Source organism: Lactuca virosa, chromosome 7 (genome assembly GCF_052849685.1).
Source record: "Lactuca virosa cultivar CGN04683 chromosome 7, Lactuca_virosa_CGN04683_v6, whole genome shotgun sequence".
Lineage (NCBI taxonomy): Eukaryota > Viridiplantae > Streptophyta > Magnoliopsida > Asterales > Asteraceae > Lactuca > Lactuca virosa.
Window position 1 is genome coordinate 3,721,527 of NC_136432.1, and position 27,640 is coordinate 3,749,166.

The 27,640-nt window shown below is 35.5% G+C and overlaps 1 protein-coding gene across 3 annotated transcripts; it reads left to right on the forward strand.

Annotated features, from left to right (window-relative positions):
- Positions 1 to 26,075, forward strand: LOC145124449 (midasin-like). Of its 3 annotated transcripts, none has more exons than XM_079059770.1 (71): positions 1 to 110; positions 2,647 to 2,774; positions 2,876 to 3,219; positions 3,295 to 3,379; positions 3,494 to 3,789; positions 3,871 to 3,984; positions 4,092 to 4,261; positions 4,354 to 4,463; positions 4,549 to 4,668; positions 4,773 to 4,851; positions 4,958 to 5,080; positions 5,163 to 5,247; positions 5,326 to 5,422; positions 5,512 to 5,646; positions 5,736 to 5,792; positions 5,888 to 6,064; positions 6,153 to 6,278; positions 6,351 to 8,155; positions 8,230 to 8,425; positions 8,935 to 9,039; positions 9,118 to 9,423; positions 9,496 to 9,689; positions 9,756 to 9,810; positions 9,894 to 10,044; positions 10,255 to 10,328; positions 10,397 to 10,544; positions 10,636 to 10,734; positions 10,838 to 10,938; positions 11,039 to 11,128; positions 11,224 to 11,289; positions 11,375 to 12,613; positions 12,691 to 14,112; positions 14,193 to 14,373; positions 14,462 to 14,527; positions 14,647 to 14,729; positions 14,818 to 15,069; positions 15,393 to 15,528; positions 15,618 to 15,703; positions 15,803 to 15,888; positions 15,988 to 16,129; positions 16,209 to 16,283; positions 16,371 to 16,491; positions 16,565 to 16,719; positions 16,800 to 16,913; positions 17,002 to 17,151; positions 17,227 to 17,406; positions 17,498 to 17,686; positions 17,792 to 17,893; positions 17,998 to 18,228; positions 18,302 to 18,424; positions 18,509 to 18,590; positions 18,672 to 18,802; positions 18,884 to 19,048; positions 19,156 to 19,231; positions 19,335 to 19,447; positions 19,539 to 19,618; positions 19,701 to 19,814; positions 19,903 to 19,971; positions 20,056 to 20,212; positions 20,300 to 20,579; positions 20,661 to 20,896; positions 21,057 to 21,293; positions 21,381 to 21,566; positions 21,660 to 22,331; positions 22,405 to 22,548; positions 22,673 to 22,876; positions 22,962 to 24,620; positions 24,702 to 24,983; positions 25,064 to 25,345; positions 25,690 to 25,815; positions 25,924 to 26,075. In XM_079059770.1, the coding sequence occupies exons 2-71, from the start codon at positions 2,670 to 2,672 to the stop codon at positions 25,954 to 25,956; spliced, it is 16,074 nt and encodes a 5,357-aa protein (XP_078915896.1). In that variant the 5' UTR covers positions 1 to 110; positions 2,647 to 2,669; the 3' UTR covers positions 25,957 to 26,075. The 3 variants fall into 3 exon arrangements, with proteins under 3 accessions (XP_078915896.1, XP_078915898.1, XP_078915897.1); XM_079059772.1 differs by having other exon boundaries at positions 21,426 to 21,566; XM_079059771.1 differs by having other exon boundaries at positions 22 to 110; positions 2,658 to 2,774.
- The last annotated feature ends 1,565 nt before the right edge of the window (positions 26,076 to 27,640 follow it).

The window sequence follows — 27,640 nt, forward strand, 5'->3', positions numbered from 1 at the left end:
CACCATCTCATTCTCGTTCAGCAGCAACCTCTCCATTGCGTCTTCTCCGCTTCGTCTTCTCCACTTCGTCACAGGGTCGTTCAACCAGCTTCATCGCAGCTTCATCGCAGGTAATTTTCTTTCTCTCTCTCTGTACCTCTCTCTCTCTCTCTCTCTCTCTCTCCCTCTCTCTTTCATCGCCCAGCTTCATCGCAGCTTCATCCAGAGCTGCTGTGACATCGCTGGAGGTTTTTTTCTTCATTCGCTATTGTGACCCCTATGATATCATGATATCAGAATCTGAAAAAAAAGTCCCTTTAATCGCATTTTATACATTCAGGATGCTTTTTGTTGTACAGAATCGAGTCTGTTTTGGCTTTGAAAGGATCTGAACCATACTTCCATACTTTCCAATGAGATTGTGAGAAGTGATCGAATTCTCACTTTGTTCTTGCTCTTGATCGTGATTGATTGGTTAATATGCATAATTGTATCATTTGATATAACAAAAAGCAGTCTGATGTTTACCCTTACCAGAAGTATCCCTTTTTTGTTAATCTTCAAAGTTTGTCATAATTTAAATACTGATTTAGGGAGTTCTTGATCATACACACTTATTTGTCTAATGCATTGTATCAAGTACGGTTGCTAATAACATTTTTTGGAATCGATAGAACAAAATTTTTGTTGTGGTTTCATTTTCTTATGTGAAAAATTCTGCTGTAGTTTCATTTTCTTATGTGAAAATAATCGATAGAACAAAAATTCTGCTGTGGTTGCATTGTATCAAGTTATGTTTTTTTGTTGTTTTGTTGTGGTTTCAATGGAATATGTATACTATTTTTCTGTTTTACAATTTATATAATGTATCTTTACATATAAATTAAAAAATTAAAAAATAAAATAAATTAAGCAAAATAGACAAAAAGGGCAATTCTGTCATTTTACATGGATTCCAATTTCAATTCCTGCGAACCAAACAAAATCTGGAAATAATTCCAATTCCATTTCCTGCCAACCAAACAGGATATGGAATTGGATTCAAATTCCTGACAGATTCCTTTTCCAATTCCAAATGCAATTCCTTCAGCAACATTCTGCGAACCAAACAGCCCCTTAGTATTGCCATAAAAAAGCTCCCATAGCGAATGCCCTCTTATGGTTCTCATCTCCTGCTATCGGGAGACCATAAGATTTGAGCAAGCAATCAAGCTTCCACTCAGGCATGGTCTCGTATTCTTTCCGTGTGTATCTTGGGTAGTGCAATGGCATTTCAAAATGCCCACATCGATCTTGCACTTGATTTCCATTAGGAATTGGGTGTACCATAGACTCGGTTCCCCCACTGATCATATTTGTGTTTTATAATATACTGTATTTAACAAGTAGTGTTGAGAAGCATCGGTATTTATAGGCTCAAAAAAAGGGAAAAAATGTGATGAGTTGTTAGGGTAGGTTGTAAAATAAATACGGAGAAACCAATAGATAGCGATGGGTAAGAGAATATTCGGTTTTATTGTCTTTGGCTTTGTAAAGTTAACAAGAAGCATTAATTAATTATATGTGTTTAAACTTTAAACAAAACAATAATAAATAAAAGTTAACATGCCATTTTTTAGAAGACATTGTTGAAAAAAGTTGCATCAAGTACGGTATATAAAATAAACTTATATATTTTATATAATCTATAAAAGATAAATCCGAACACAAGTATAAAACCTACTTTTTATTGGCAAACATAATATATAAGTTCGTTTGTATGTATGTATGTGTTAATGTGTGTATATGTATGCATGTTAAGTTTAAGTATCAAATATTATTACTTCTTTTAAAAAAGGATATCGAACGAACATGGGTTTCCACGTAAAAAAATGATGATATATTAATTAAAACAGTGATATAAATCTATGTAAAATAATCCATATCAACTTAGTTCATATGTAAAGGGCGTTTGGGATTTTGTTTTAGTGTTTGGATAGATTAAAATTAAAATGTTTATTGAATAAAATGATGAGTTTTTTATAAGTCAGTGGATTATTACTTATTTAAAATAGCTTGTGACTTATTTAAACTAATTTACCATATTAACCGTATTGTAATATTATATATATATATATATATATATATATATATAATCCTTATTGATCATTTTACATCTATAAGCAGAAATTGTCAAAAATCAAAATACAACTTATCAACTTATTGCGTTTTCATACCAGATAAGTTAATCTAAACATTTTTTTGTAAAATTTCGATTTGACAACGGAAAAACTAATAAGCATTGTTAAGTGTAAATACATATTTTGAAGAAATGCAAAATATAGGTTTGAGGTTCCTGTTTTTCATTGCTTTGTTATGCCCTCATCTTATATCCAAAGTTTGTCCGTTTAGTTGATACTGTTGTTTTGTCATATTGTTTCATTGTGCATGCATATCCGAGTTTGACACTAATCCAAAGGGTTAATAGAGATCATGCAACAAAAATGATAATGACAAATGTGTATTACAATTTTGTGAATGACATCTGATATGTACTAAGATTGTATTTGGCACTCTAGCTCATAAGCTATATTAAATAGTTTATTAAAAATTTATCTTATAAGCTAGTTTATTCCCACAGCATTCGAAAAGTTGCATATTTACCTGATAGGAGAAGTTTGAGTTCAGTTTGTAAGCAGGTAGAAGCATAAATGGCGATTGATGGGAGTTTTGGTGTTGAATATGAGCTGCAAAGGTTTCTTCTTCGGTGTCCCAAGCTTGCGGCTGCTCCCCAATTAGATAACTTAGTCGAGAAGGTATTGAAGAGTTCATCTTTTCTCCAAGGACCTTTTTTTTTTCACATGTTGCTCTTCTCTCGCATCTGATTTTGGGTTTGTTTCGTATATGCTATCTACAGGGGAAAATTTTGACAGAGAAAGAGTTGATTGATGGAGTAGCTGAGTTACTTTTACATCCTCGATATACAATTCCATTATTGGGATGCTTTCGTCCAATAGCACGAAAGATTGTCGACCGGGTTGTTGCTTTACTACATTTGGTGCCCGATTTGACATCAAATTCCAATGATTCAATGATTGAGTTCGATGATGGAAGATTATTTAAGGATACTGAAAGTTCAGATTATGAACAGGATATTTCTGTTATTAATTTATATGTCAAATATGGGAGAGGTCAGGGACTTCACGAGCTTTCCTGTTTGGCATTTTCACGAACACTTGATATGCTACCTTATCTTACTGGGTAAGTTCACTTTGTACACTCTCCCTTCTCTCTCAACTATGCTCCACAGTAACTTACCCTGATTACTTTATGCAGGTCTGTAAGGGATTACTTTAAGTTTGCACCTCCTCCATTTAAAAGGATGATGGAAAAGGAATCAATGGCCCAATCATTAGTGCAGGTACTATTTCTAAAACGTATTCTGTTCTATGTCCTTTGAGATTATGTCACTCATGGGTCTATACTGGTAAACCCTGTTATGGCAATTGAGTAATTTTGCTTCTGATTTTATCAGCCAGGAACACATCTATTAGATGCTGTGCGAGTATCATATCGTCTCCTTTTAGCAGAGCCTGAAGTTTTTGCTAAGCTATGGGATTGGTCATGTTATATGGACCTTGTACATGAGATCACTAGTCTTAACAATGGAGAAAATACAGAGATTTTGATGGACATAAGATGGTGTGCAGTGCAAACATTAACAATGGTTTTGAAGATGAGTGACAAGTTTATTAGAAAAAGTAAGACGCGTGACTTGGCAACTTCAGATTTTGGGTTCGATGATGAAAAAGCATATGGGTGTTTATTAAGGTTAGTTTTTTCATCAGTGACAGAGTGAATCTATTTCTGATTTGTTCACTTCTTATATTATTTATGTTTATTTGTTTATAGGTGGAAGGAATTTCTTCAGGACGTGTCATTAGAGAAGGCTGGTTGGTATCTTGAACCATTTAGGGAAAACACAAGTGTAGGGCAACCAAATTGGAGCAATATGGAGGCAAAATGGTGAAGCGTTATTAATCTAATTATTTTATATGCAACATATCTTGTTGATGTCCTCTCTTGTTCATTCCTTTTATACTATTTGAAGTTATTTTGTTATATGCTATTAGGGATACACTTAAAACTGGAAGTCCTTTTGTTTTAACATCTGCTGTGAAGAAAAGTTTTGAGATGGTATTGTTGGCAGTGAGTCAGAGGTGGCCTGTTCTTCTTTATGGTCCAGCTGGCGCAGGCAAAACTGCTCTCATTAGCAGGTTAGCCCAGGGGCATGGGAGTCAAGGTATGTTATTTTTGTTTATAGTATTTGAAATTTGAAATTCTTTCACAGCTTTAAATATTTCCTTTTTATATCTGATCTTTTCTCCCTTTTAGTTCTTTCTATTCACATGGATGAGCAAATTGATGGAAAAACACTAATCGGGAGTTATGTATGTGCTGAACAACCTGGTGAATTTAGGTGGCAGCCTGGTTCCCTTACTCAGGTTAGTTACTTCATTTTGTTTTGTTTATTTTGTAATTATTAGTTAGCTGTAACTCTAATATGGATGCTTTTTTTGCTACTTATAGGCTATCATTAATGGACTTTGGGTTGTTTTCGAGGACATTGATAAAGCTCCTGCAGATGTACAATCCATCTTGTTACCTTTGCTAGAGGGTGCTACTTCATTCTTAACAGGCCATGGGGAGGTTTGTTGTAGTTAAATTCTTAAAATAGACAATAATAAGTATACCTAGTTTACACAAAGGATTCCTTCAAGAATACACTTTGAGTCATTTTCCACTATATGCAGGCAATAAGGGTTAGTGAAAGCTTTAGGCTTTTTTCTACAGTATCGAGCTCAAGATTAGATGCATCATCTATGACAACAGGTCTGTGATCACATATTTATAGTTAATTCCCTTTTGTGGGTGAAGGGCTTAATGGTCAAGATTTGTTTTTTTTTTTTTTTTTTTTTTTTTGTCATTTGGTATGTAGGTAGGAACTCCCTTGGTGCACTATGGAGGAGAGTAATGATTGGTTCATCAAGTAGTAGTGACCTAGAAAGTATTTTGAAAGCCTGGTACCCAGATTTGGAATCTCTTTGTGGAAAACTTATAGGTGCTCATTAAAGTTTTTACTTTGAAAAGCTTCATTCTTTTTGGCATAAAACAATATATTCAAATCTTTTTCCATCTTGCAGAAACCTTTGAAAAGGTTAATCATCTCACAGGCTTTCAACTAGGAACTTCTGTTACTCTCTCATCTGCTGGCAGGTTTTCACTGAGGTATTTAGCCATGAATGTGGATTACTAGTTTCTTATTTATGGATAGTGATTTACTTATTTACCCTTCTGTACTGGTAGGGATCTTTTGAAGTGGTGCAAGAGAATTGCTGGTTTGGGTTTTCATTTTATGGGTGAAAGGCTGTCTGGTCATGTGGCCAAGTGTATCTATCAAGAGGTTTTAATAAACTCCTGCTCTTCTTTTTTCCCATATATATATATATATATCTAAATTTCTTGATTTGTTAATATGATTTTGTTTTGTAGGCTGTTGATGTTTTTGCAACTTCTTCAAGCTCAGTGGAAACACGAATGAGAATTATGAGAGAGTTGGCAGAGATTTGGGGAATACCAATTTCAGATGCTGAGACTTTGTTTCCTGTTGATAAGCCTGATATTCAGGTTTCTCTTCTTATAACATGAGATATATAATATATTGATACCAGAAAATCTAGTTACTCTTATTAATATCATATATTAAACATCTGCAGGACTTGCGGTCTGATATACGTATTGGCAGAGTAACTCTTCAACGCACACGTATACCTGTAAGTTATACTATTTAGTATTATTATATTTTAAAAAAAATGTATAATCATATTTTTTGCTTGTTTTAATTATATGTGTAATGTGCTTTTTATAGTCATCTTCTGTGAACAAATCATTCGTTGAGATTCGTACTTCACTGCATATCCTTGAAAGAATAGCTGGATCTGTTAAGTATAATGAGCCTGTTCTTTTGGTTGGTGAAACTGGTACTGGAAAGACAACTTTAGTACAGAATCTGGCTGCAAGACTTGGTCAAAAACTTACAGTTTTGGTATGTTTTTTTTTAACAAAATCTGATTAAATTTTCTTCAATGACATAAATAGCATATAATATATTTTTGCTCAAATTTATGCTGCAGAATTTGAGCCAGCAAAGTGATGTTGCAGATCTGTTGGGAGGATTTAAACCTATGAATGCACAGTTTCTATGCCTTCCGCTTTATCAGGAGTTTGAAAGTCTCTTTAGAAGTACCTTCTCTTCAAAGGTATACTCTATCTAAACCCTAAATCCTAAACTTAAACACTAAACCCTGATGTCTTTTGGTGATGAAATGCAGGACAATGAGAATTTTCTTGCCATATTAAGAAAATCAGTCAGTGACAAGAATTGGAACGTGTTATTTAGTGGTTTAAAAAAGGGTGTTCGTACAGTGGTCAAAATTGGAAAGCAGAAGCCTGGTGTAAAAAGGAAAAGACCTTTAGGGGAAAAACTAATAAAATCATGGGAAAAATTCTCTTTAAAACTCAAAGCAGCTCATGGTCAGATTAATGCTTCAGATGGGATGGTTTTTTCATTTGTAGAGGGAGTTTTTATCACAGCTTTGAAAAATGGTGACTGGATATTACTAGATGAGATCAATTTAGCCCCTCCAGAGACTCTTCAGAGAGTAATTGGTGTTCTTGAAGATGAAGGTGGGTCCCTTTGTTTAGCTGAAAGAGGAGATGTTGATTATATATCCAGACACCCGAATTTCCGTATATTTGCTTGTATGAATCCCGCAACTGATGCTGGTAAAAGAGATCTTCCATTGTTTTTAAGAAACAGGTTTACAGAGTATTTTATGGATGATGTGTTGGAAGATGAGGATTTGAAACTGTTCATCAATCGGTTCATGGAAGCAGACAATTCAGTCAAAGATATCACAACCAAAATCTTGAAATTTTATAAAATAGCAAAAAAGGAATCTGAAGAGAGGCTACAAGATGGGGCGAATCAAAAACCTCAATACAGTTTAAGGTCTCTTTATCGTGCAATGGAATATACAAAGAAGGCAAGGCGAGCTTTTGGGTTTTTAAAAGCTATTTATGATGGTTTTTCAATGTTCTTTCTTACAATGTTAGATCCTCCAAGTGCCAACTTAATGAAGAAGTTAATTACAGGATACCTTTTAGATGGAAAAGACCCCACACATGTGTCATTCGATAGGTACATTGTGGTTGGGAAAAACACCAAAAATGATGAGTTTTTAGAGAATTATGTTTTGACAAAAAGTGTGAGAGATCAACTTAGCAACTTGGCACGTGCTATTTTCATAGGAAGGTATCCGGTTCTTTTACAGGGGCCCACATCTAGCGGAAAAACTAGCCTTGTTCAGTATCTTGCTGCGATCACTGGGCATGAATTTGTTCGAATTAACAACCATGAACACACTGATTTACAGGAGTATTTGGGATCTTATATAACTGATGCAAGTGGGAGACTTGTTTTCCAAGAAGGGGTGCTGGTTAAAGCAGTTAGAAATGGTCATTGGATAGTTCTTGATGAACTTAATCTTGCCCCTTCTGATGTTCTAGAAGCATTAAATCGGTTGCTTGATGATAATCGTGAACTTTATGTTCCTGAATTATGTGAAACTATTCACGCACATCCAGATTTTATGCTTTTTGCTACTCAAAATCCACCCACTTTTTATGGTGGACGCAAGATGCTTTCTAGAGCTTTCCGAAATCGGTTTGTTGAAATCCATGTTGATGAAATCCCTCAAGATGAATTGAGTACAATTTTGGAAAACCGTTGCAAAATTCCAGGTAGTTATGCGAAGAAGATGATTGAAGTCATGATAGATTTGCAAAAACATAGACAAAGCAGTAAAGTTTTTGCGGGAAAACACGGGTATATTACCCCGCGTGATTTGTTTCGGTGGGCTGATCGGTTTAGGATGTTTGGAAAGTCCTATGAAGATTTAGGGCGCGACGGTTATTATCTGTTGGCTGAAAGACTGCGTAATGATGTGGACAAGGAAGTTGTTCTAGAAGTTTTGAAGAACAAGCTGAGGATTAAGCTCTGTAGAAGTGTAATGTACAAGGAGGATGAATCTCTCAACTTGCAAAATTCGTTGGCTACTCCCCGGGATATTGGAAGGCATGTGTTTCATATTTGTTTATGTTCCTTATTTTTTGCAAACTTTGTCTTACTTTTTTTTTTTGGTAATGCAGGGTTGTGTGGACTGATAGTATGTGGAGGTTGTACTTTCTTGTTGAGCGGTGTTATAGGTTACGTGAACCAGTGCTTTTGGTTGGAGAAACTGGTGGTGGGAAGACAACAGTATGCCAGCTGTTAAGTATTGCCTTGGGGTCCAAGTTACATATATTGAATTGCCATCAATACACAGAAACTTCTGATTTTCTTGGGGTTAGTCTTATTCTCTTTTGAGGGGTTGTTTCTTTTTGACTTTAATGAGCTTAATGGACTAATCACTTAATCTGGAAAGCTATACATGGCTGTTTCTTTTTGACTTAACCTGAACAGAACGACTTAATGGGCTAATTCAAAAACCTAGGTTAATGTATGATGACACTAACTTTTTACCTATTAGCCTATTCTTTTTTTCCTCATAACTCATATCACATTAAATTGGATGAAGATTGTTAGAATTGAACATTGTACTTTTTTTGGCATGTAAGGGTAAAATGGTCATTTAGTTTCATTCATATGGTTTATTCGGTCTAGAAAAGAAACATACCTTATGTATACAAACATTTTGTGCATACAAACATCATTACCCATTCAGCCACTTTATTACTCATACATGACTTACTAAGTAAAGAAAGAAACAACCTTTAAGTTCTCTTTATTTTTGAATTTAAGAAGCTTATTGGAATGTTTGAGTTGTTTATAATGTACATATTCTTGTGCAACAGGGATTCTATCCTGTTCGAGAAAGATCAGAAATATCTTTGGACTACAAAAAATTGTGTGAGGAATTGCAGGCTTCAAAAGCTTTTAAGCACTTCCCTCATGATGCTGTAAGTTATGACTTTAAAACAACATATGATTTTTTTGATGTATTTATGGTCCTTAACAATACAATTATATTGTTACAGACGATTTCATTGGACATTAATCAAGCTTCAACAACACTTGAGCAAGTGAATAAGATGATAAAATATTACAGAGAAGCTCAAGTCCTTCATGCTGATGTCACCCAAAATGAAGTTGATACTTTTGAAGAAATTAGGAATCGTTTATCTTTACTTCATCAAAAGTGGGGCACGATCTTTACTTGGCAAGATGGTCCTCTTGTTGAAGCAATGAAGAATGGTGACATGTTTCTTGTGGATGAAATTTCATTGGCAGATGATAGTGTTCTTGAAAGATTGAATAGTGTCTTGGAGCCTGAAAGGAAATTGGTATGTTTTTCTTTCATATATTTTATCTTATTCAATCTTTATATATTGAAATCAATTTCTTTGGTTCAACAGTCTTTGGCTGAGAAAGGTGGGTCTGATCTTGAGAAGATTATAGCACATCCAAAGTTTTTCATACTCGCAACAATGAATCCTGGGGGCGATTATGGTAAAAAGGAATTATCCCCTGCACTCCGGAACAGGTTTACTGAGATATGGGTCCCACCTGTGACTGAGATGAATGAGCTCAAATGCATAGCATTAGAAAAGTATGTGATTTATTTATATTTCGTGAGTACTTGTTACAAGTCCCTAATGCATGTCCTGAATTGCAGGATCTCAAATCCTGAAGTCTCTTTCCTGGTGGATGTTATGATCAATTTCTGGGAGGTATGTATGATAATTTTAGGAGTACAATATTGTAACTGTTTTTATAGCTGGTTAAATGAGTGTATGGTTTTTGGTGTTTGCAGTGGTTCAATCAGTTACAAACTGGAAGAACGCTTACAGTGAGAGATCTCTTGTCTTGGATAGATTTTATTAATGTGACTGATGGAAGTTTATCTCCGGAAGTTTCCATGTTGCATGGTGCTTTTCTTGTTTTGCTTGATGGATTAAGCTTAGGTATGATTTCCAATGATCTTTTCACCTCTAGTAAGGACTGCTTTTATGATGGTGTAATTTGTTTTCACTTAATGAGCTATATATATCACATGTCTGTGTGTTTCTAGCAGGTTGTCTTTGTGATTGCTTCACAGGAACACTCTTTAACATAATTTTTGTTCTTCATTCTATTTCTTATGTTCATTTTGTGCTTGCTTTTCTTATTATTAGGTACAGGAATTTCGAAAAAGGAGGCTGAAGACTTGAGGGAAAGATGCTTGTCATTTCTTATGGAGCAATTAAAGGTACTGTTCAATATATTTTATCGCTAATTAATTACCAGAGTAACTGATATTTATATTTGCTGCAACAGGAGAGCAAACTGAGATTGAATCAGGTAAGTGTTTTGACGGATGAAAACTATGGTTGGTCTGATCTTTTGAAATCTGGTGAGGCACTTTCAAGTAATGGCATGGAGATCGACACTCATTTTGGAATTCATCCATTCTACATTGAAAAAGGTTGACTTTTAATTGTGGTTTTGATATATTTTGACTTTCAATGGCTATTAAGATACTTCTATTTAATACGAGGTATTTTTCTGTGCCCTAGGTGACAACCATTTAGAGACTAAAGGATTTGACTTTCTGGCTCCAACCACCCGTAGAAATTCCTTGCGTGTACTCCGTGCTATGCAGCTTAAAAAGCCTGGTATTTTTTTCCTTCTTTCTAATGATGTGTTTTATAATTTGGGACACTATTTACTGTGTTTACATGATGTTCTTACTTGTCTGTATCTTATTATGCATTGTAGTTCTGTTGGAAGGAAGTCCAGGTGTTGGAAAGACAAGTTTAGTCCTTGCTCTTGGAAAATTCTCTGGACATTCTGTTGTTCGGATAAACTTATCAGAACAGGTCATTAAATTTCTGCCATTTTCCTTTTTTTTGGCTGTTTGTATTTTGGATATTTCTAAATACTGATGTTAATATGTATGATGTCTAATTAAAACCATAGACTGACATGATGGATCTACTGGGATCCGACTTACCTGTTGAAAGCGAAGAAGGAATGCAGTTTGCTTGGTCTGATGGCATCCTGTTGCAGGTTAGAAATAGTTTCTACTAAACCCTAAACCCTAAAGAATATTTCATTCATTTTTCCTTGTTTTTTCTAGATTTTATATAACCAACTTTGTACAGGTTTTGAAGAATGGATCTTGGGTTTTGCTGGATGAACTTAATCTTGCTCCTCAATCTGTTCTGGAGGTTTGACTTTGACTTATATCCTATCAATTTTCCTGTGGAGTTTTAAATTTTGCCAATATCTGTACTAACATATTTGTTGAAATAGGGTTTGAATGCTCTTTTAGATCATCGAGCAGAAGTTTTTATACCCGAGCTCGGTCATACTTTCAAGTGCCCTTCATCTTTCAGAGTTTTTGCATGTCAAAACCCTACCAGTCAAGGGGGTGGGAGGAAAGGCCTTCCTAAATCTTTTCTCAATCGTTTTACAAAAGTATATGTTGATGAATTGGTAGAGGAAGACCATAAGTACATCTGTGGGACTTTACACCCATCTGTCCCAGAGGATTTGCTTTCAAATCTGATTAAGTTCAACAAGCGTTTGCATGAGGACACAATGGTAAATCATAAATTTGGACAAGATGGATCCCCATGGGAGTTCAATCTTCGAGATATTATTCGTTCATGTCAGATCATAGAAGAGGCTCCTGAAAGCTCAAAATCCGATTGCTTTCTCAACACTGTTTATATCCAAAGAATGCGTTCATCCACAGATCGTCAACAAGTCATTCAGATATATGAACAGATTTTTAAGGCAAAACCAGTCATGAATTTGTACCCAAGGGTGCAGGTTACTCCAGAGAATTTGATAGTTGGAAACACACATGTCAAAAGGACTAATATGCAATCATCAACAGTATCTTCTTGTGACCTAAAAATCCTGCCAGGTGTCCGACAAAGCTTGGAAACTGTGGCACAATGTTTGCACCATCAATGGTTGGTCTTGCTGATTGGTCCAGCTGGATCTGGTAAAACTTCTTTGATAAGGTTAATGTCACATCTCACTGGAAACATCCTACATGAACTTAACCTTTCTTCTTCTACTGATATATCTGAGTTACTCGGATGCTTTGAGCAATACAATGCTATTCGCCATTATCGCCTTGTTATTGAACATGTTGAGCGTTACATAAAGGCATACAGTTGTCGCCAGTTTGAAAAGTCAACCCAAGAGTTTACAAAACAGAAGGATTTGATTGGGCGTTGGCTTGCCTTGTCATCAAGTTTGGATAACAGTTCTGTGAGTTTTGTTACCAATGAAAATTGGAGTAGGGGAGTCTTCCGTTCTCTTCCATTGTTGGTTGATATCATTGAGAATCTACTACTGGATTTGGAAAACGATAGTGAACATCTGAATAGATTGTTGAAGACTGTTAAGAAGTTGCACGATGATCAAAGGAAGATGCTGTATCCTGCAAAGTTTGAATGGGTGACTGGATTGCTAATTAAGGCTATAGAGAATGGAGAGTGGATTGTTCTAGAGAATGCAAATCTTTGCAACCCTACGGTATGTAAATCTGTTTAATGTTTGATTATTAGTGTGATTTCCTTGATTAACCTTTTTTTGGTTTTCTCTTAATATAGGTTCTTGATAGAATCAACTCTCTAGTTGAACAATCCGGATCGATAACTGTTAATGAATGTGGTACCATAGAAGGAAAACCAATGGTTCTTCATCCTCACCCTCAATTTCGGATGTTCCTCACTGTAAACCCTACATATGGTGAAGTATCAAGAGCAATGCGAAATAGAGGTGTTGAAATTTACATGATGCAGCCTTATGGTGAGAATGAACTCATAGATGTGAAGAGATTTCTAGCCCTTTCAGACATACCTGGTGAACATTTAGTCAATGCAATGGCTAAAGCACATCTTTCTGCTAAAAGAGACGGGTTGAAACATAATGTTAGCATTTCAAACCTTGAGCTTATGCGTTGGGTACAGTTATTTCAACGACTTGTTACAAATGGAAATCAGGCCATGTGGAGTTTGAAAATTAGCTTTGAGCATACGTATCTTTCCTCTTTAGGTGAAATTGAAGGAAAAGATATTATCAATGAAGCAATCAGTTGTTACTTGTCAACACCAGAACTTCACAATTGTAGTTCTCTATGCTTACCTGGCGGATGGCCCACAACCTTGAATGTACGTGATTTTGTATGGTACTCAAGAGAAACATCTGTAAAACAAAATTGTATGCATCTGGAATATCTTGGTGCTCAAATGGCCTCACATTCATTTCGGGCTTCTTTGGGTCGAATGGATAATGTTCTATGCCCTAGTGATTCAATGAGGGCATACTTGGTGGATTTAGAGACACTGCATGCTATGACATTTCCGAAAGCCGATGTGGCAGGGTTGGACAAAGTTAACCAAACAAGATTAGATTTTGCATTCATGAACAAAAGGCTTTTGTTTGCAGCAAACTGGACCATGGAACAGGCTACTGAAAGTGACCTTAAGTTGTATCTTCTATGGTTCGGGTGGTTAGGTGATCATTTAAACAGGCATTGTTCATTCTTTTCTTCTTTCCGGAAACTTCTGGAAAAAGAATTGGACCATTCTATTTGGAACTGCATTAGAACATCTCAAGGAGCACAATCATCGCCAATGCTTTCACTGGATTTTGGAAAATCAACTCCATCAGAATCAGAGTCTAATAGCCGAAATCTTTCTAATGCAGTGAAGTGTGTTGGGTTGTTGAGGGTTAGTTATCAACAGTGGCATAATGAGAGTGAGTTTAAGTATAGTGAACAAACTCGGTGTTTCATTCCTGTCTTACAATCTTTAAAAAGGCTTGAAGAAAGAATCCTTGATATGCTTGTTGAGTCTCCTTTCTTTGATGTGCTTTTTGTACTTTATAAAGAGCTCATTAATGATCACTTATCTGCTTGGAATGGGTTAGTTTCGTCTCAGTATGATTGCATGTTAATCTCATGGAGGTCTTTGGTGAAAGATGCTAAAAAGTTGAAGGAGTTTTGTGCAAACGAAGTGGAAAATTTTCAGGTACTCTTTCTTAATCTTAAATCACTTCCCCCTTAATCTTTTATTCACATGTTTTTAAGTATGGACTTAAAATCGTGTAGAATGAAATGAAGAATTTGGAAAGAGTTCTTTCATGGTCTTTGAGTTCACAGAGGTCATTGCTGTGGGCATATGGTGGTCATCCGTATTCACCTTCTTCTGTTGAGATATATAGAAAGCAACACCAGCTTGTCAATCTTTGTCATTCAATTTGGACAAAAAACATCAACTTGCAGGAATTAGGTACATCTTTATTTTTTTCTTGTAATTGACTAATTGCTACAAGTCTATTCTTATCATTATTGTTATTTATTCTGCATGTGTTTTTTAGCCCATAAAGGCTATATTGAGGCTGCTGTTGCTACCAATCCTGAACTACGCTTTCTTGCCATGCAAGGTAAAGTATTAACACTTTTTGGTTGTAAATTTTCCTACTTTTTGTATGCTACATAACATAGCAATCTATCTAGAAGCATTTGTACATTCATGATGAACTATTATTTTTTCTGTATGAAGGTGTTTGCATGTCTGCATTTATCATGAGCAAAGTAGATGAAGATGACCATGATGTTTTAAATCAGTTGGAGGAGATGTATCAGGTATTATCATGCATGGAATTTCCATTTTTTCCTTCTGTATACGAAGATTTGAAACGATAAAAAGTGGAGGCTTATGTTAATTTTGCAGGTGCTTTCGAGTAAGTTCCATTACGAAAAGGACAAGATGGAAAGAAATGCTGGGACTAATGACAAAGCATCTCTTTTTGGTGCTCTATCTAGTTGTTGCACAATGAACCCTGACATGTTATGCCTACCTTCTGGCTTCAACTGTTGGCTTGATACTCTGCCTTTAAATGATAACAATAGTTTTGGTCTTGATATGAGGCTTCTTCAAGAGCTTTCCAATATCATCACTCTTGATGGGAAGGATCTGGAATCTGTAAGATTCATTGCCATCTTTTATTGCTAGTATCCACTTGCATTGTTTGTGTATCCATACAATATTTACCTTCTTACCCTTGGTCCTCTTTACTTTCATCTTTATTGCTTGTATTACACTGTTTATTCTTTGTTGTGAGCTGACTTATCACATGAAGGAGATCATCCAATGTGGGCTCACTTTTTTTTTTTCTTTTCTTATGGGAGTTGGGTATTGTTGCTATTGTTGTATCAGATAAAAGGCTTTTGTGTTTGTTAGTGAATGTATCTTATTTTTGGATTTACATTTACTATCAATAACATGACCATTACTTTGTTTTCTAGGGTTTGTCTCGTTTACGTTGGCTTCTAGAATCCACCTTGAAGTTTTCACTAAACTCTTCTTCAAGGCCTCCAACCGATTTCTCTCCTTATCAAAAAATCTCATGGGTTCTTGAAGCTTGGACCTCTGTCAATAATGGTCAGTGCAACTTTCTCCCATAAGAGGCAATTCTAATTCCCCTTAAAAGTTAAAATACCTAATTTATATGCTTATAAATCTTCTTACAGCACATGCAAGCATTTCTAGTACTGTTCTTGAAATGTGGTTTAATTGGCACACATCGTTGTGGAAGCATCACTCAAATCGTGAGAAGGTATGCATCGGTGCATTGCAGTTTATAAATGAAAAGGGCAATTTAGTAATTTGTGCAGGAAGTTACTTTTTGTTGTACTTGTTTGTCAATGTGATGCAGAAAAATTCGAGCCAACATGGCAATGCAGATCTGGTACCTGATATGCTTTTTCAGCCTGTGGCAACACTGGCTCTAGACAAGATTCTGTAAGGAACTACTATATACAAAGATTGTGTAGAGTTATTAGTCTCAGTTGGTAGTTCTTTCTGGTTACCACATTTGATTTGTTAAATTTTTTTATAAAGGGGGAATCCAATTGGCATCAAGGATCTTAATGCACATAGCTTGAAACTTGGAGTGGCTTCTCGTAATCTTTGGCTAAGTTCTCCACATGTTGCTGATTCCCATAGTTTCTTTTTGTCATCTGCTAGATCTCTCTTTCAGCAGGTATATATTTTAGTAAGAAGTTTCATATTGTTAACAGGAGTTCCCAAATTTCTAATCTTGTTTTTCTGTTTTCATCCAGATAATACTTGCCCACGAGAAGTCCTTTGAAGCTGATAAATATTCCTTGATCAAATCTATATTCTTTTCAGCTCAGGTAAATTTTCTTATGGTAAAAAATATTTTTTTATTTGAAAACAAGGGTCTTACTGTATATTCTTCACATTTTCTTCCTCTATAACAGCAAGCGGATGTGCGTGTGATTATATCTCTTCTAGCATCATCAACCCACCATGTTTTGAAGTCCTTAATAAGACCATTTATCGAGCCGTTGCTTCATGCGCTATATGTTAAGAACTCTGCAGGTGAACAGATACTAAGTCATTGATTTGTGCTCTATTATATTAGTCCATTACTTAACCATTTTTTTGTGTGTAGATTCCTTGTTTGATCTTGGTTGTGCTTGGCTACATATTGGGGGTTTACGTTATCATCTTCTACTATGCTGTGATGATGTGGATCCAGCTGTCAAGAAAAATTTGAAATATTTTCAACTGACAGAGAGGATTGCATCACTTGAACTTGATATAGAAGTAATTTTTTTTCTCACATAAATTAATATGATATTAGTCTTTTTATCTTCAGATATTTTACAATGTTCAACTTCATACAGGTGCGTAAGGAGTGTGTACAGCTGGCAGGATGTTTCTCTCTGAGCGAGGCTGACAAGGAAAAAACAGAATTACTAAACGATCTTAAAGCTGAAAGAAACAGACTCCAAAAACAGGTACTGTTTAGCTGTTTTTCAAAATTTTCTCCATCTGTATATAAATATGCTCATACATTTGCATGATGTGCTGCTTTTTTATCTTCAGGTTGTGTTTCGATCTGATCCTAGGAAATTTAAGAAGCTGAGATCCGAATGTGATGAATTTATGAAATTGGTTGCAACACCATTTGATCTTTTAAAGAACATTGGGAATTTGAGTATGCAACGGGTTGCTGACCAAGTGCATAATTGGCAGGTATTGATGACTTATCTGAATGTAATTTACTTGTAAAGATGAATCAACATCTACCACTATGTAAATTTTCTGTAGGAAACTGCAACACGTTTTGTGGATCGATTATCCAATGAATACTCGGAGTATGTTGATATTGTTCAACCTGTTCAGATTGCAATATATGAGATGAAATTAGGCTTGTCATTGGTTCTTTCAAACAGCCTACGTGATCAGTTTTTGGACAGAGTTGGGCAGAAAGATATTGATGTTGTTTTGGTAATATATAAATCTTTTATCACATTTGTCAAAACAATATTATTGACATAATTGGTCTGTTGATTCTTGATACTGACTTCATGAATGACAGGGGGCAATTTATTCGTTTATGAGGTTCCCTAGGGGCATATCGGGAAAAGATGATTCTTGTGTAGACAACAGTTTCCATGCCAAACTTTCATCCTTTGATAAAGCCTTCCCTACTTACATTGGGGAAGCTGACGTGGCCATGGTGGAAACCTTGGTTACTTCTGCTAAAGACAATAATAGTGATGAAGTGGTCTGTTAATGTCTTTTATTGTGCATCTTACAGTATATAATATACAATTCAATTTGTTTTCTCATGAAATCTAAAATGACAAATGCATGTTTCATGTTGTAACAGGCATCTGCTTTGAAACTAAAAGCTTCAATTCATCAAAATATTCTTCATTGCGTGGTGCATTATGTTGCCCAAGCCCATTTTCTTGATGATGTATCTTTTAAGGTAATGATTTCTTGTTGTTGGAGTGTTAATATTTCAAAGATGTCTTACATTAGGACATATGCAACATTCTTGTGTACTTACTATTATATGTTTCTCAACATCAGCTCATGGATAGGATGTTTGACGAGTTTGCAAATCTCTGGATGAAAATGAAGACTCAAGTTAGAACCAAAGAAGAGCTTGATTCAAAACAGTACATATTCAGACCTCGTGCTTTTGACATTAAAAATGTCATTGAAATGGACGTATCTACCCTCGAAAGTTCGATTGCCAATGAAGCTTTCTCAGAGTGGAAGGAGTTGGCTTCAGAGGAAGTATCTGCTGAAAGTGAAAAGGTAAGATAGAAGCTTTCCCCTTGCTAACATTTATTATTTCACTTGTACTAATGGAAGTACTTGCTTCATGTAGAAAAATGCTGATGAAGAGGATGAAATGTTAGAGAAAGATTGGAGTCTACTGCTGGAATCCGCATTGAATGACATGATCAACGTCTATACTACAGTATTTGGCTCGACAGATCTCCTTCAACCTGTCAGTTGACTTATTTGACTTTTTCTTCTGAGTTCTCTTCTATACTTTCTTCATCTAGTTCTAATTTTTGTTGCTTTTATTCAGGCTGGATTTGTTCAAGTAGCTGATTCTGATAGGCTTGGTTCTTTCTCAGACTCGTATGCCATGGGTACAAGAGTAATTAAAGGTGATTGTTTTTTTTCGGATTATAGGGTTTCCTTTTTAAGATACACAATTACAAATCTCATATTATTATTACTATTTTCAGATATGGAGGGCATATTATGTTGGAATTTGGACTCCAAGCTTATTCCAGAACATGTACTACGCCTTTCCTTGGAGCATGATCGGAAATCAGTATCATCTCATCTACCAAACAATTCTTACAATTTCTACAAGGTCTTTTGTTCTATCTCATTTTGTTTGTTTGTTAGATTATATCTTTTTCTTTTTAGTTGTTAACTTCTCTTGGTGATATAGGATTCAAATGCTTCCATGTTGGCCAAGATGGTGGATCCAGTTATGAATCTTCAAAATCGGATTCGTCACCTTCTAAGCGAATGGGATGATCATCCTGCTCTTCAGAAAATTGTTGATGTCATTGATATGATCTTGTCTATACCTATGAACACTCCTCTTGCTAAGGTCATACACAAATTATCTTCATTAAGTTGATAATCAGGAATATAAATAATATAATTTAACTTATGCAGCTCCTCATATATGTGTACATTGTTTTTGTTGTTTTGTAGGCTTTTTCAGCCTTGCAGTTTTTACTTAACAGGGTCCGGAACCTTCAAGAAACTGTTTCAAAGTTCCCTCTTTCTGGTAAATGTTTGATCTACTTCTTTTAGATTCACATAAAGACTCATATTTATAGCCTTAATTTCTAACTTTCTATTTAATTTTTGCTACCTTTTGCAATTTGCAGATCAGTTAGATCCGATTATTGGTCTTGTGTCCTCATGGCAAAAATTGGAGTTTGAATCATGGCCTGCTTTACTTGATGAAGTTCAAGCTGGATTTGATACTAATGCTGGCCAGGTAAAATATCTTAATTTATTGGAAACAATTATGATTTACAAAGATATAAGTAAAAAGACCAAATTGACACTCTTTTTGAATTCCATTTCAGTTATGGTTTCCACTCTACTCGGTTCTTAGGCAAAGTCAGTCTACTGATACTGATGACTATAGTCAGTCCACCATTGCGAGGCAAGTGCTTGTAATTTAATGAAAAGTATATATTATAAATAAATCAACAGATTTTTTTTAACATATCTACTTTTTAATACAGTTTGGACGATTTTATTCGGACTTCCAGCATTGGTGAATTCAGAAAGCGTCTTCAACTTGTCTCTGCTTTCCATGGCCACATCAGCACTGGCATTAGTCAGGGATCAAGTTTAAGGTTCTTGTCTCTTTCTGTAAAGTTGCTTTATTCTATTATTGTATGTGACTATGTGGTTTTACCTTATGCATTCTTTTATTATACACAGTCGTGGCCATGAGGACAATGTGAGGATTTTGTACAATACATTCGGATTCCACATTCAGTTCCTGCCTATGTAAGTGCTCTTTTAACATATTATTATATTATTTGTTACATTATGTTTTGTGTTAAATGATCTATATGTTCCTTTGTGTTTTAGTATTCTGGAGAGGTTAGCAGATAACAGAAAGAGCATTCAGGTGGAGTTGAAAGAACTCATGAAGCTGTGTAAATGGGAACGTAATGAGTGGTTTATGACAATGGAAACATCAAAACGGACACGTGAGAAATTTAAGAAGTTGATTCAGAAGTATACTGTGAGTGACAATCGTGGATTTTTTGTTATATTTTTTTTCTTCTTATTTGTGCTTTTTTAAGAATCAATAGCGTGTTTGAAATCACAGGATGTTCTAAAGCAACCTGTGGTGCTTATACTTACGCAAGAAGCTGCTCGAAGTGGAATAAAAGCAATAGCAGTTCATACTTCTGCTTCATTTAGTGATTCTTTTGAGAAATACAAGCAAGTTCTTGATGTTTCTTGCAATGAAACTCAGTTTAAAAACAAAAAGAGGTTCATATGGCCTTCAACTTGGAGAAATAAAGTTGATCTTGCATTGGGAGATATACGTGTTGCAAAGGGTATAAACTCTGACTACCCATGTGTCCCATTGGAGGAAGCTCAAGGTTCATTTCTTCTCTTACACTGTAATTATCCATCTTCACATTTTTTTTTGTGTATTTATGTTTTTGTTTTTGCTTTTGCAGGCAATATAGATATTGTGAGCAAGTTCATAGATTCAGAGTCCTTGAGTGGTGTTACAAAGGAAGAGTGGAGACAAGTGAGGCACACATTTAAAAAGATCAGCACAAATCTTGTATATTGTGGGGAACTTTGGAAGGATGAAAAAAAGAAGAGTTTAGGAAAGAGAAGGGCTCTCTCTGAACTATTAAAGATGTTGGATAGTTTTGGGTTGTCTAAGCATAGATCTACATCCATGGAGGTATCATGTAGTCACAAATACTGGCTATTTTTCTGAATGCATTTTGATTTTCTAGTTTGGAATAGTACTTCCTTTGTCATTCGAAAAATCTACCTCATTATAGCAGTTTTCATCCAAATACAAATCTAATGTTTATTATTCTGGTGGTTGAACAATATAGGATAAACCATGGTCTCTCCAACCATCATATGTGATTGAACATTTGCTACTTAATGAAAGTAGATTGCCCTCTGGGGACCATGATGTCAAAGCTTTAGAGAAGGTCCAGAAGCTTCCCATGGATAATCTAGAAACTGATTGGAAAACACCAAATGAATACTTCTTCAAAAGCATATCTTCTCTAAACCATCTCCGACAAGTCCGCTTAAACTTTCACAAAGATTTTACAACTGAACAGGTAATGTTTGATTCCACTTTGTTAATTAATTAATTAATTGTACTCATCTTTTCATGACACCATGAATCAACTTTATTTTGTTTGTAGGTTAATAGGTCCATTTCTTACCTTGATCATCTTGTTGAGATACAGAAATCTCATAGAGCTGCAGCGTATGACTTCTCCAATGGCTTGGATCGCTTAAAGAAGCAAAGTGTTCCACTACAGAATCTATCCTCAAGCTCATTTTCTCGCAATCAGGACATCGTTTCCAAATGCATGTGGCGACAAAAGGTTGTTTTTAATTTTTAATTTTTTTTTGTCATGTAATGCTTTACTATTGAATCTTATATGAATGATGCTGATATTTAAACTTTACTGTTGCAGCAACTATTTGATGCTATGTGTGAAACGTTAAATGATGAGTGTTTGTTGCTAAAGAGTGTTGAGAACAACCATCTGAACAGTTGCCAAAGTGTTGGAATGGGTGCTGGGCGAATTCGTCTTTTCCTAGAGAAATTTGTTCCTGAGTTCAAGAAATCAAAGGAATTGTTGGATGGTTATCTTTTTGGTGATTGTGGTGGTATAATAAGCACTGAAGTTGTACTTTATCCTTTTGGCATAACAAAACAAATGGAACAGTTTGTCCAAACCAACCTTTTGTTAGTTAAGGATTTTAAGGAGCAATTACGTGCTATTCGTAAACAGGATTTGACTTCAGGATTAGCTAAAGATGTTCTTCTTGACCATTTTGAGGAGATCTTCGCAAAGGGTAACCTGTTAGATGAATACTATAATTCTGCTATGGAAACAAGGGTTCACACTCAAGATGTCAATGATGTTTCGAAAGCTGAAGCTGAGTTCACCGAGTCCCTTAAGAAAACATGCAAACACATTGTTGATGGTTTTGACCGAGTCAACTCGGTGAATAACAAGCTTGATTCTACGGAAGATTACCTGGGAAATATCAATAGCTGGCAAACTTTGTTTGCTTCTAGAGTAGAGAATCTCCAGTTGAACAGTATACATGATGAATTAGTGAAAACACTCGCGTTTGCTGTAAGTGTCTTCTTATTTCTTTCTTTTTTATTACATTTTTTAGGCACTTATCTAGTTTAATATATTTACCCAGGGACGACTTATGGACCTCTATGGGAATGGAGAAACGAATGTATGTATTGTTGAGGCACAACTGAAGCATCTGTATTCACTATTGGACCTAATGATAACCTTTGGCAATGGTCTTCTTAAGGACTTTATGGTGGCAAACAGAACTGTAAGTTGGATCTTCTATGAGATTTTCTTATTTGGGCATTGCACTTTGAAAAATGTACCCTTTATTTCTTGATTTAAGCTTTATCCCTTTAAGAAACTATAATAATCTTTCACATTTGGAACAGTTGTCTATGGTTACTCATGCTCTTGCGGAGATTTTTGCTTCATTATACTCGCATGGTTTTGGAGGCCCCACAGAAAACCAAGAGGAAGAAAATGGTGGTGATGATACTAAAGATACTACTGGAACTGGTATGGGTGAGGGTGCTGGGATTAAAGATGTCAGTGAACAGATAGAAGATGAAGATCAACTACTCGGAACTGAAAAGGTACCTAGTCAATTTCCAAATATGCCCCTACCTTCTCATCTTGTTTCCCTTTTTGTCGACTTATAATTTCTTTTTATGTTCTTAGGGTGAAGAACAAGATGCCTCAAATGATGATCCAAGTAAAAATGATAAAGGCATAGAAATGGAACAGGATTTCACAGCTGACACATTCAGTGTTAGTGAGGATTCAAGTGATGATGAAAACGAAGAGCCACAGCTGGATTCTGCCATGGGAGAGACTGGAGATGACAGTGAAGTTGTTGATGAGAAGCTTCGTGATAATAAAGATGATGAAGATGTTGAAAATGAAAAGAAGAATGAGAAATATGAAACTGGACCTTCTGTTAAGGACAATGATGAGAGTGGAAGAGAGCTTAGAGCCAAGGAAGATGAGGATGATGTCAACGATGGTGATGAGCCTGGAGAATTAGATCCTGATGAATCCAACAAAAAGAATGATGAAAATGACGATAATGTCCCTGATGATACGGATGAGGTTGAAGATATGAATATAGATAAAGACGAAGCGTTTTCTGAACCTACAGGATTAAAACCTGATGAAACTAATGTCAGTTCTGATGAAGATATTGACATGGATCAACAAGAGGGAGATGATGATCAGAATGAAGATGGAGAAACGGAAACGGTTGATGAGTCAGCTGAGATCAACAACGGTGAAGATGAAAACACGAATTCAGTTGAAGGAAATGCTGACATGGATGCTGAAGAAGAAAACCAAGAAAAGAATGGCGATGCTGACGTGGATGAACCAAAGAAAGATGCCACCAACAGTACACCTGTCACCACTGATTTTGGAAATGAAATCCAACCAAACGCAGACTCTGCCACTCAGGCAAACGGAGGGTCAAACGGTGATGTTGCACAAGAAGCCAAATGGTCAAACAGCAATGATATGCAAAGTGACATGGCGCCTATACGCGGTTTACCTAATTCTTCAGAAAACGAAGTCACTGTAGCTGAATCCTCAAAAGGCGGGAAACTTAATGATGAACATATAAGTCAACTACCAGAGGTTGACCCTTGGTCTAGTCAAAAAAGTCAACCGAACCCATTTCGTAACATTGGCGATGCACTTGATGGGTGGAAAGAAAGGGCAAAAGTGTCAATTGATTTGGAAGAAAAGAAGGATGAAGCCATGGATGATGATATAGATGCAGACGAATACGGGTTTACTTCCGGGTTGGAAAAAGGATCCGCTCAAGCTTTGGGACCCGCAACCGCAGACCAAATCAATACAAACATTGATGGAAAAGAACCCAATGATGGCAAAAACACTGATGGTGAGGTTACAGACAAGAAAGATGATTCTGAAATGGAGATTGAAGAACAGCATGTTGAAGCTCGACCCATCAAGAATCATTTAAGCATTGAGAATATTGTAAATGAGAAAACACAAACCGAGATTCCAGATGAAACCTTACAAGTTGATAGCCATGATGAGAACAGGGAAACAAAGAGTTGGGTGGTTATGAAAAGATCTTGTATGACAGAAGGCATAAATCAATTAAGTAAACTTTCTGTTGGAGATGATGATATGGGAATCGCACATGATGTTTCTCTTGAGATGAAAGATTCTGCAACTGCTTTATGGAGAAAATATGAGTTGCAGACAACAAGATTGTCACAGGAGTTGGCTGAACAGCTGCGTTTGGTGATGGAACCAACTCTTGCTAGCAAGCTTCAAGGTGATTATAAAACCGGAAAACGAATCAACATGAAAAAGGTATAATGATTTTTTTAGACTAATTTACATTTTTGACAACTAAATGTTTATTTTGGTGGTTGTTATGTTATGTTATGACAGGTGATTCCATACATTGCGAGTCATTATAGGAAAGATAAAATATGGTTGAGGCGAACAAGACCTAACAAACGAAACTATCAAGTCATGATTGCTGTGGATGATTCACGCAGCATGTCAGAGAACAACTGTGGGAATGTTGCTATTGAAGCTTTGGTCACTGTTTGTCGTGCAATGTCTCAATTAGAAGTTGGGAATTTAGCAGTTGCAAGTTTTGGGAAAAAGGGAAATATTCAATTGTTACACGACTTTGATCACCCCTTCACTGGTGAATCTGGAGTCAAGGTTCGTTTTTCACTTAATAATCAATATTAGGATACATTGTTATCAACTTATTTAATATTTTGCTTTGTTGAGTGAATCAGATGCTTTCGAGTCTGACATTCAAGCAAGAGAACACGATAGAGGATGAGCCCATGGCTGATTTACTGAAATACATAAACAACACGTTGGATTCTGCTGTAATGAATGCAAGATTGCCATCTGGACAAAATCCATTAGAGCAGCTTGTTTTGATCATAGCTGATGGCCTTTTCCATGAGAAGGAGAAGCTCAAGCGTTGTGTTAGACATCTTTTGAGCAAAAAACGAATGGTTGCTTTTCTTATTTTGGATAACAACCCAGCCGAATCAATAACACAAGTTCTGGTAATTAATTATTTAATCACACTCCCTCCCCTTTTTTAATATTTTACCATTTACACCCCCATGCTATTTGTTGCTGGAGATGAAAGGTGAGGTGTGGGGTCCACTGTTCATGGTGATAATTGAATAAGTTAATAAAAAACTTACTATAAAATGGGGGCAAAGTGTCTTTTTTAAAAAGGTTAACACCTTTTTTTTATACGTGTCCACTGGAGATGTATCTAACTTTCAACAAAGCACAGGTTGAGAAAATGACAGCTTTCGGGGAAAATATAAATGAAGGGCAAATTCGTAAAAAGTTAGGATGTAAAATGTGATTTCCCTGATTTTTTCTTTCCAATTTTCAGGAAGCTACATTTGAAGATGGGAAGTTGGAGACAGGTAAATACATGGATTCTTTCCCATTCCCATATTTTGTCATCTTGAAGGACATCGAAACTCTTCCAAGAACTCTTGCTGATTTGTTAAGACAAGTAAGCCATAATTGCTATAATCTTTTTACTTATTTATTTATCTTCTAGATTCTCATTTTTGGAAAATTTTATTAACCACCATGTTACCTACTACCTACTTGATTGCAGTGGTTTGAGCTTATGCAACATTCGGGAGCTTAAATCTTTCGTTTGGTGGGCCCTTGCACTGGATGTTTGTTTATAGCCTGTGAAACTTAGAGAAACAAATGTAGCTATGGTTTTGAAAATGGCGAGGGAAGAAAAACATAATTTGTTGTGTTTTAATGCTTTTCCTCGTCTGAAATTTTGTATCCCTTATTATATATATATATATATATATATATATATATATATATATATATATATATATATATATATATATATATATATATATATATATATATGAAAAGACTGCAAGAGCTCTCCATTTTTTCACTTGCTGATATTGTCTACTACATTGCATGCTTTCTAAGCAGGCCCAGGCCCATCCTGATCCAGTAAAACCCAATTGTTAGAAGGATTTTGAATGTTAACCATTAGTTTACTAAAAATATGATCAGCTAAAGAGCCTAATAAGTTGTATTTTTTTTTTGCTAAGAATTTGTCAAAGTGGATGCGAAAATTATTTCAAAGACGAAAAATGTAAGTAATGCTTGAGCAATATTTAAACTTTTGAAATCTCATTTGACCCACTTTTATGCTTCATGATGGAAATCCGTGTCACCCATTTATAAAAATCATCAAATAATGTACTAAGAAACACCTTGAAATCCAATTGAGGAAACTCTTGATGGACCCAACAATTGACATGCAAGTAATCCGTCGTGTCCACTAACTTATCAACATAATCTCCTATTTCTTTCAATATCTGTGTCATGTCGGTACCATCTTTAGAGCTTAATAACTCAAAATCTAGGAGAATTCTGAACGAACTCTATAAAGAAAGTTGAGAACATCAAAGATCATGGAATTTGAATTCCATATGAGTGATGAGTTATGCTTGTTTAAAAATTGCTCAAAGAAAAGCATGAAAAGTTGTTTGAAGTACTTATAGATCATTAGGGTTTAAAGTGAAAGATTCGAAATTCAAATCTTTAGAGATAATTACTTAGTGACCAAGTAATTATCTAAGGAGGAAACTAAACCATACTCCTATAAGTAGAAGCTAAAACCCGTCCCTAGGGTTAGATCCTTCTTACGATTTTACCTCTTTGCCCCTTTCCTCTTGGTTGCTTGACAGTTTGGGTTTGAACTTTTAATAAAACCAAAATATTGGGTTTAATTTTGGTTTTAGAGAAAATCGAAAAAAACCAAACCGAACCGATTTTTATGTAATATATTTATTATGTGAATATTTTGTATATAATTTATGAGTTATGTGAACAATAATAAATAATGAAGCTTGGTTCATTGGTTAAGGTGTTCCATTGGTTTGGGATTTGGCTTAGTCATAACCGCAAAATTCCTTGGTTAATATTTAAAAACTAAGGTTTAGTTTATTCGCTTTCAAAATTGATCAAACCTGAAACCGAACCAAAATTCAAGAAACCAAATCCATTGATTTGGGTATTGGGCTTAGTTTTAGAAATCAAAAATTGATATGATTTGGTTTATGTTCTGTTTTAGGTCGACACCGAACCATGCTCACCCCTAGCTACATCCAGTGAGAGGGAGGAGCCTATAGAAGAGGGTATGGGACGGTCGAGTAAGAGGTTACTCAATAGCCTCCCTACATCACCTTTCTAGAAGCCCAAAATTTTGTGCTGAAATCTGGGCTGATACACTTCCTTCTCACATTTAAAGGCCTTGAAAATGAAGACCCACATAAATTCCTCAAGGAATTTCA

Excerpts from the sequence above, each read along its gene's own strand:
- LOC145124449 (XM_079059770.1), top strand. The coding sequence starts at position 2,670 with ATGGCGATTGATGGGAGTTTTGGTGTTGAATATGAGCTGCAAAGGTTT. Across the intron at positions 15,704-15,802 it reads ATCACTCAAATCGTGAGAAG|AAAAATTCGAGCCAACATGG; the intron begins GTATGCATCGGT and ends AATGTGATGCAG. Across the intron at positions 17,687-17,791 it reads ACAATAATAGTGATGAAGTG|GCATCTGCTTTGAAACTAAA; the intron begins GTCTGTTAATGT and ends ATGTTGTAACAG.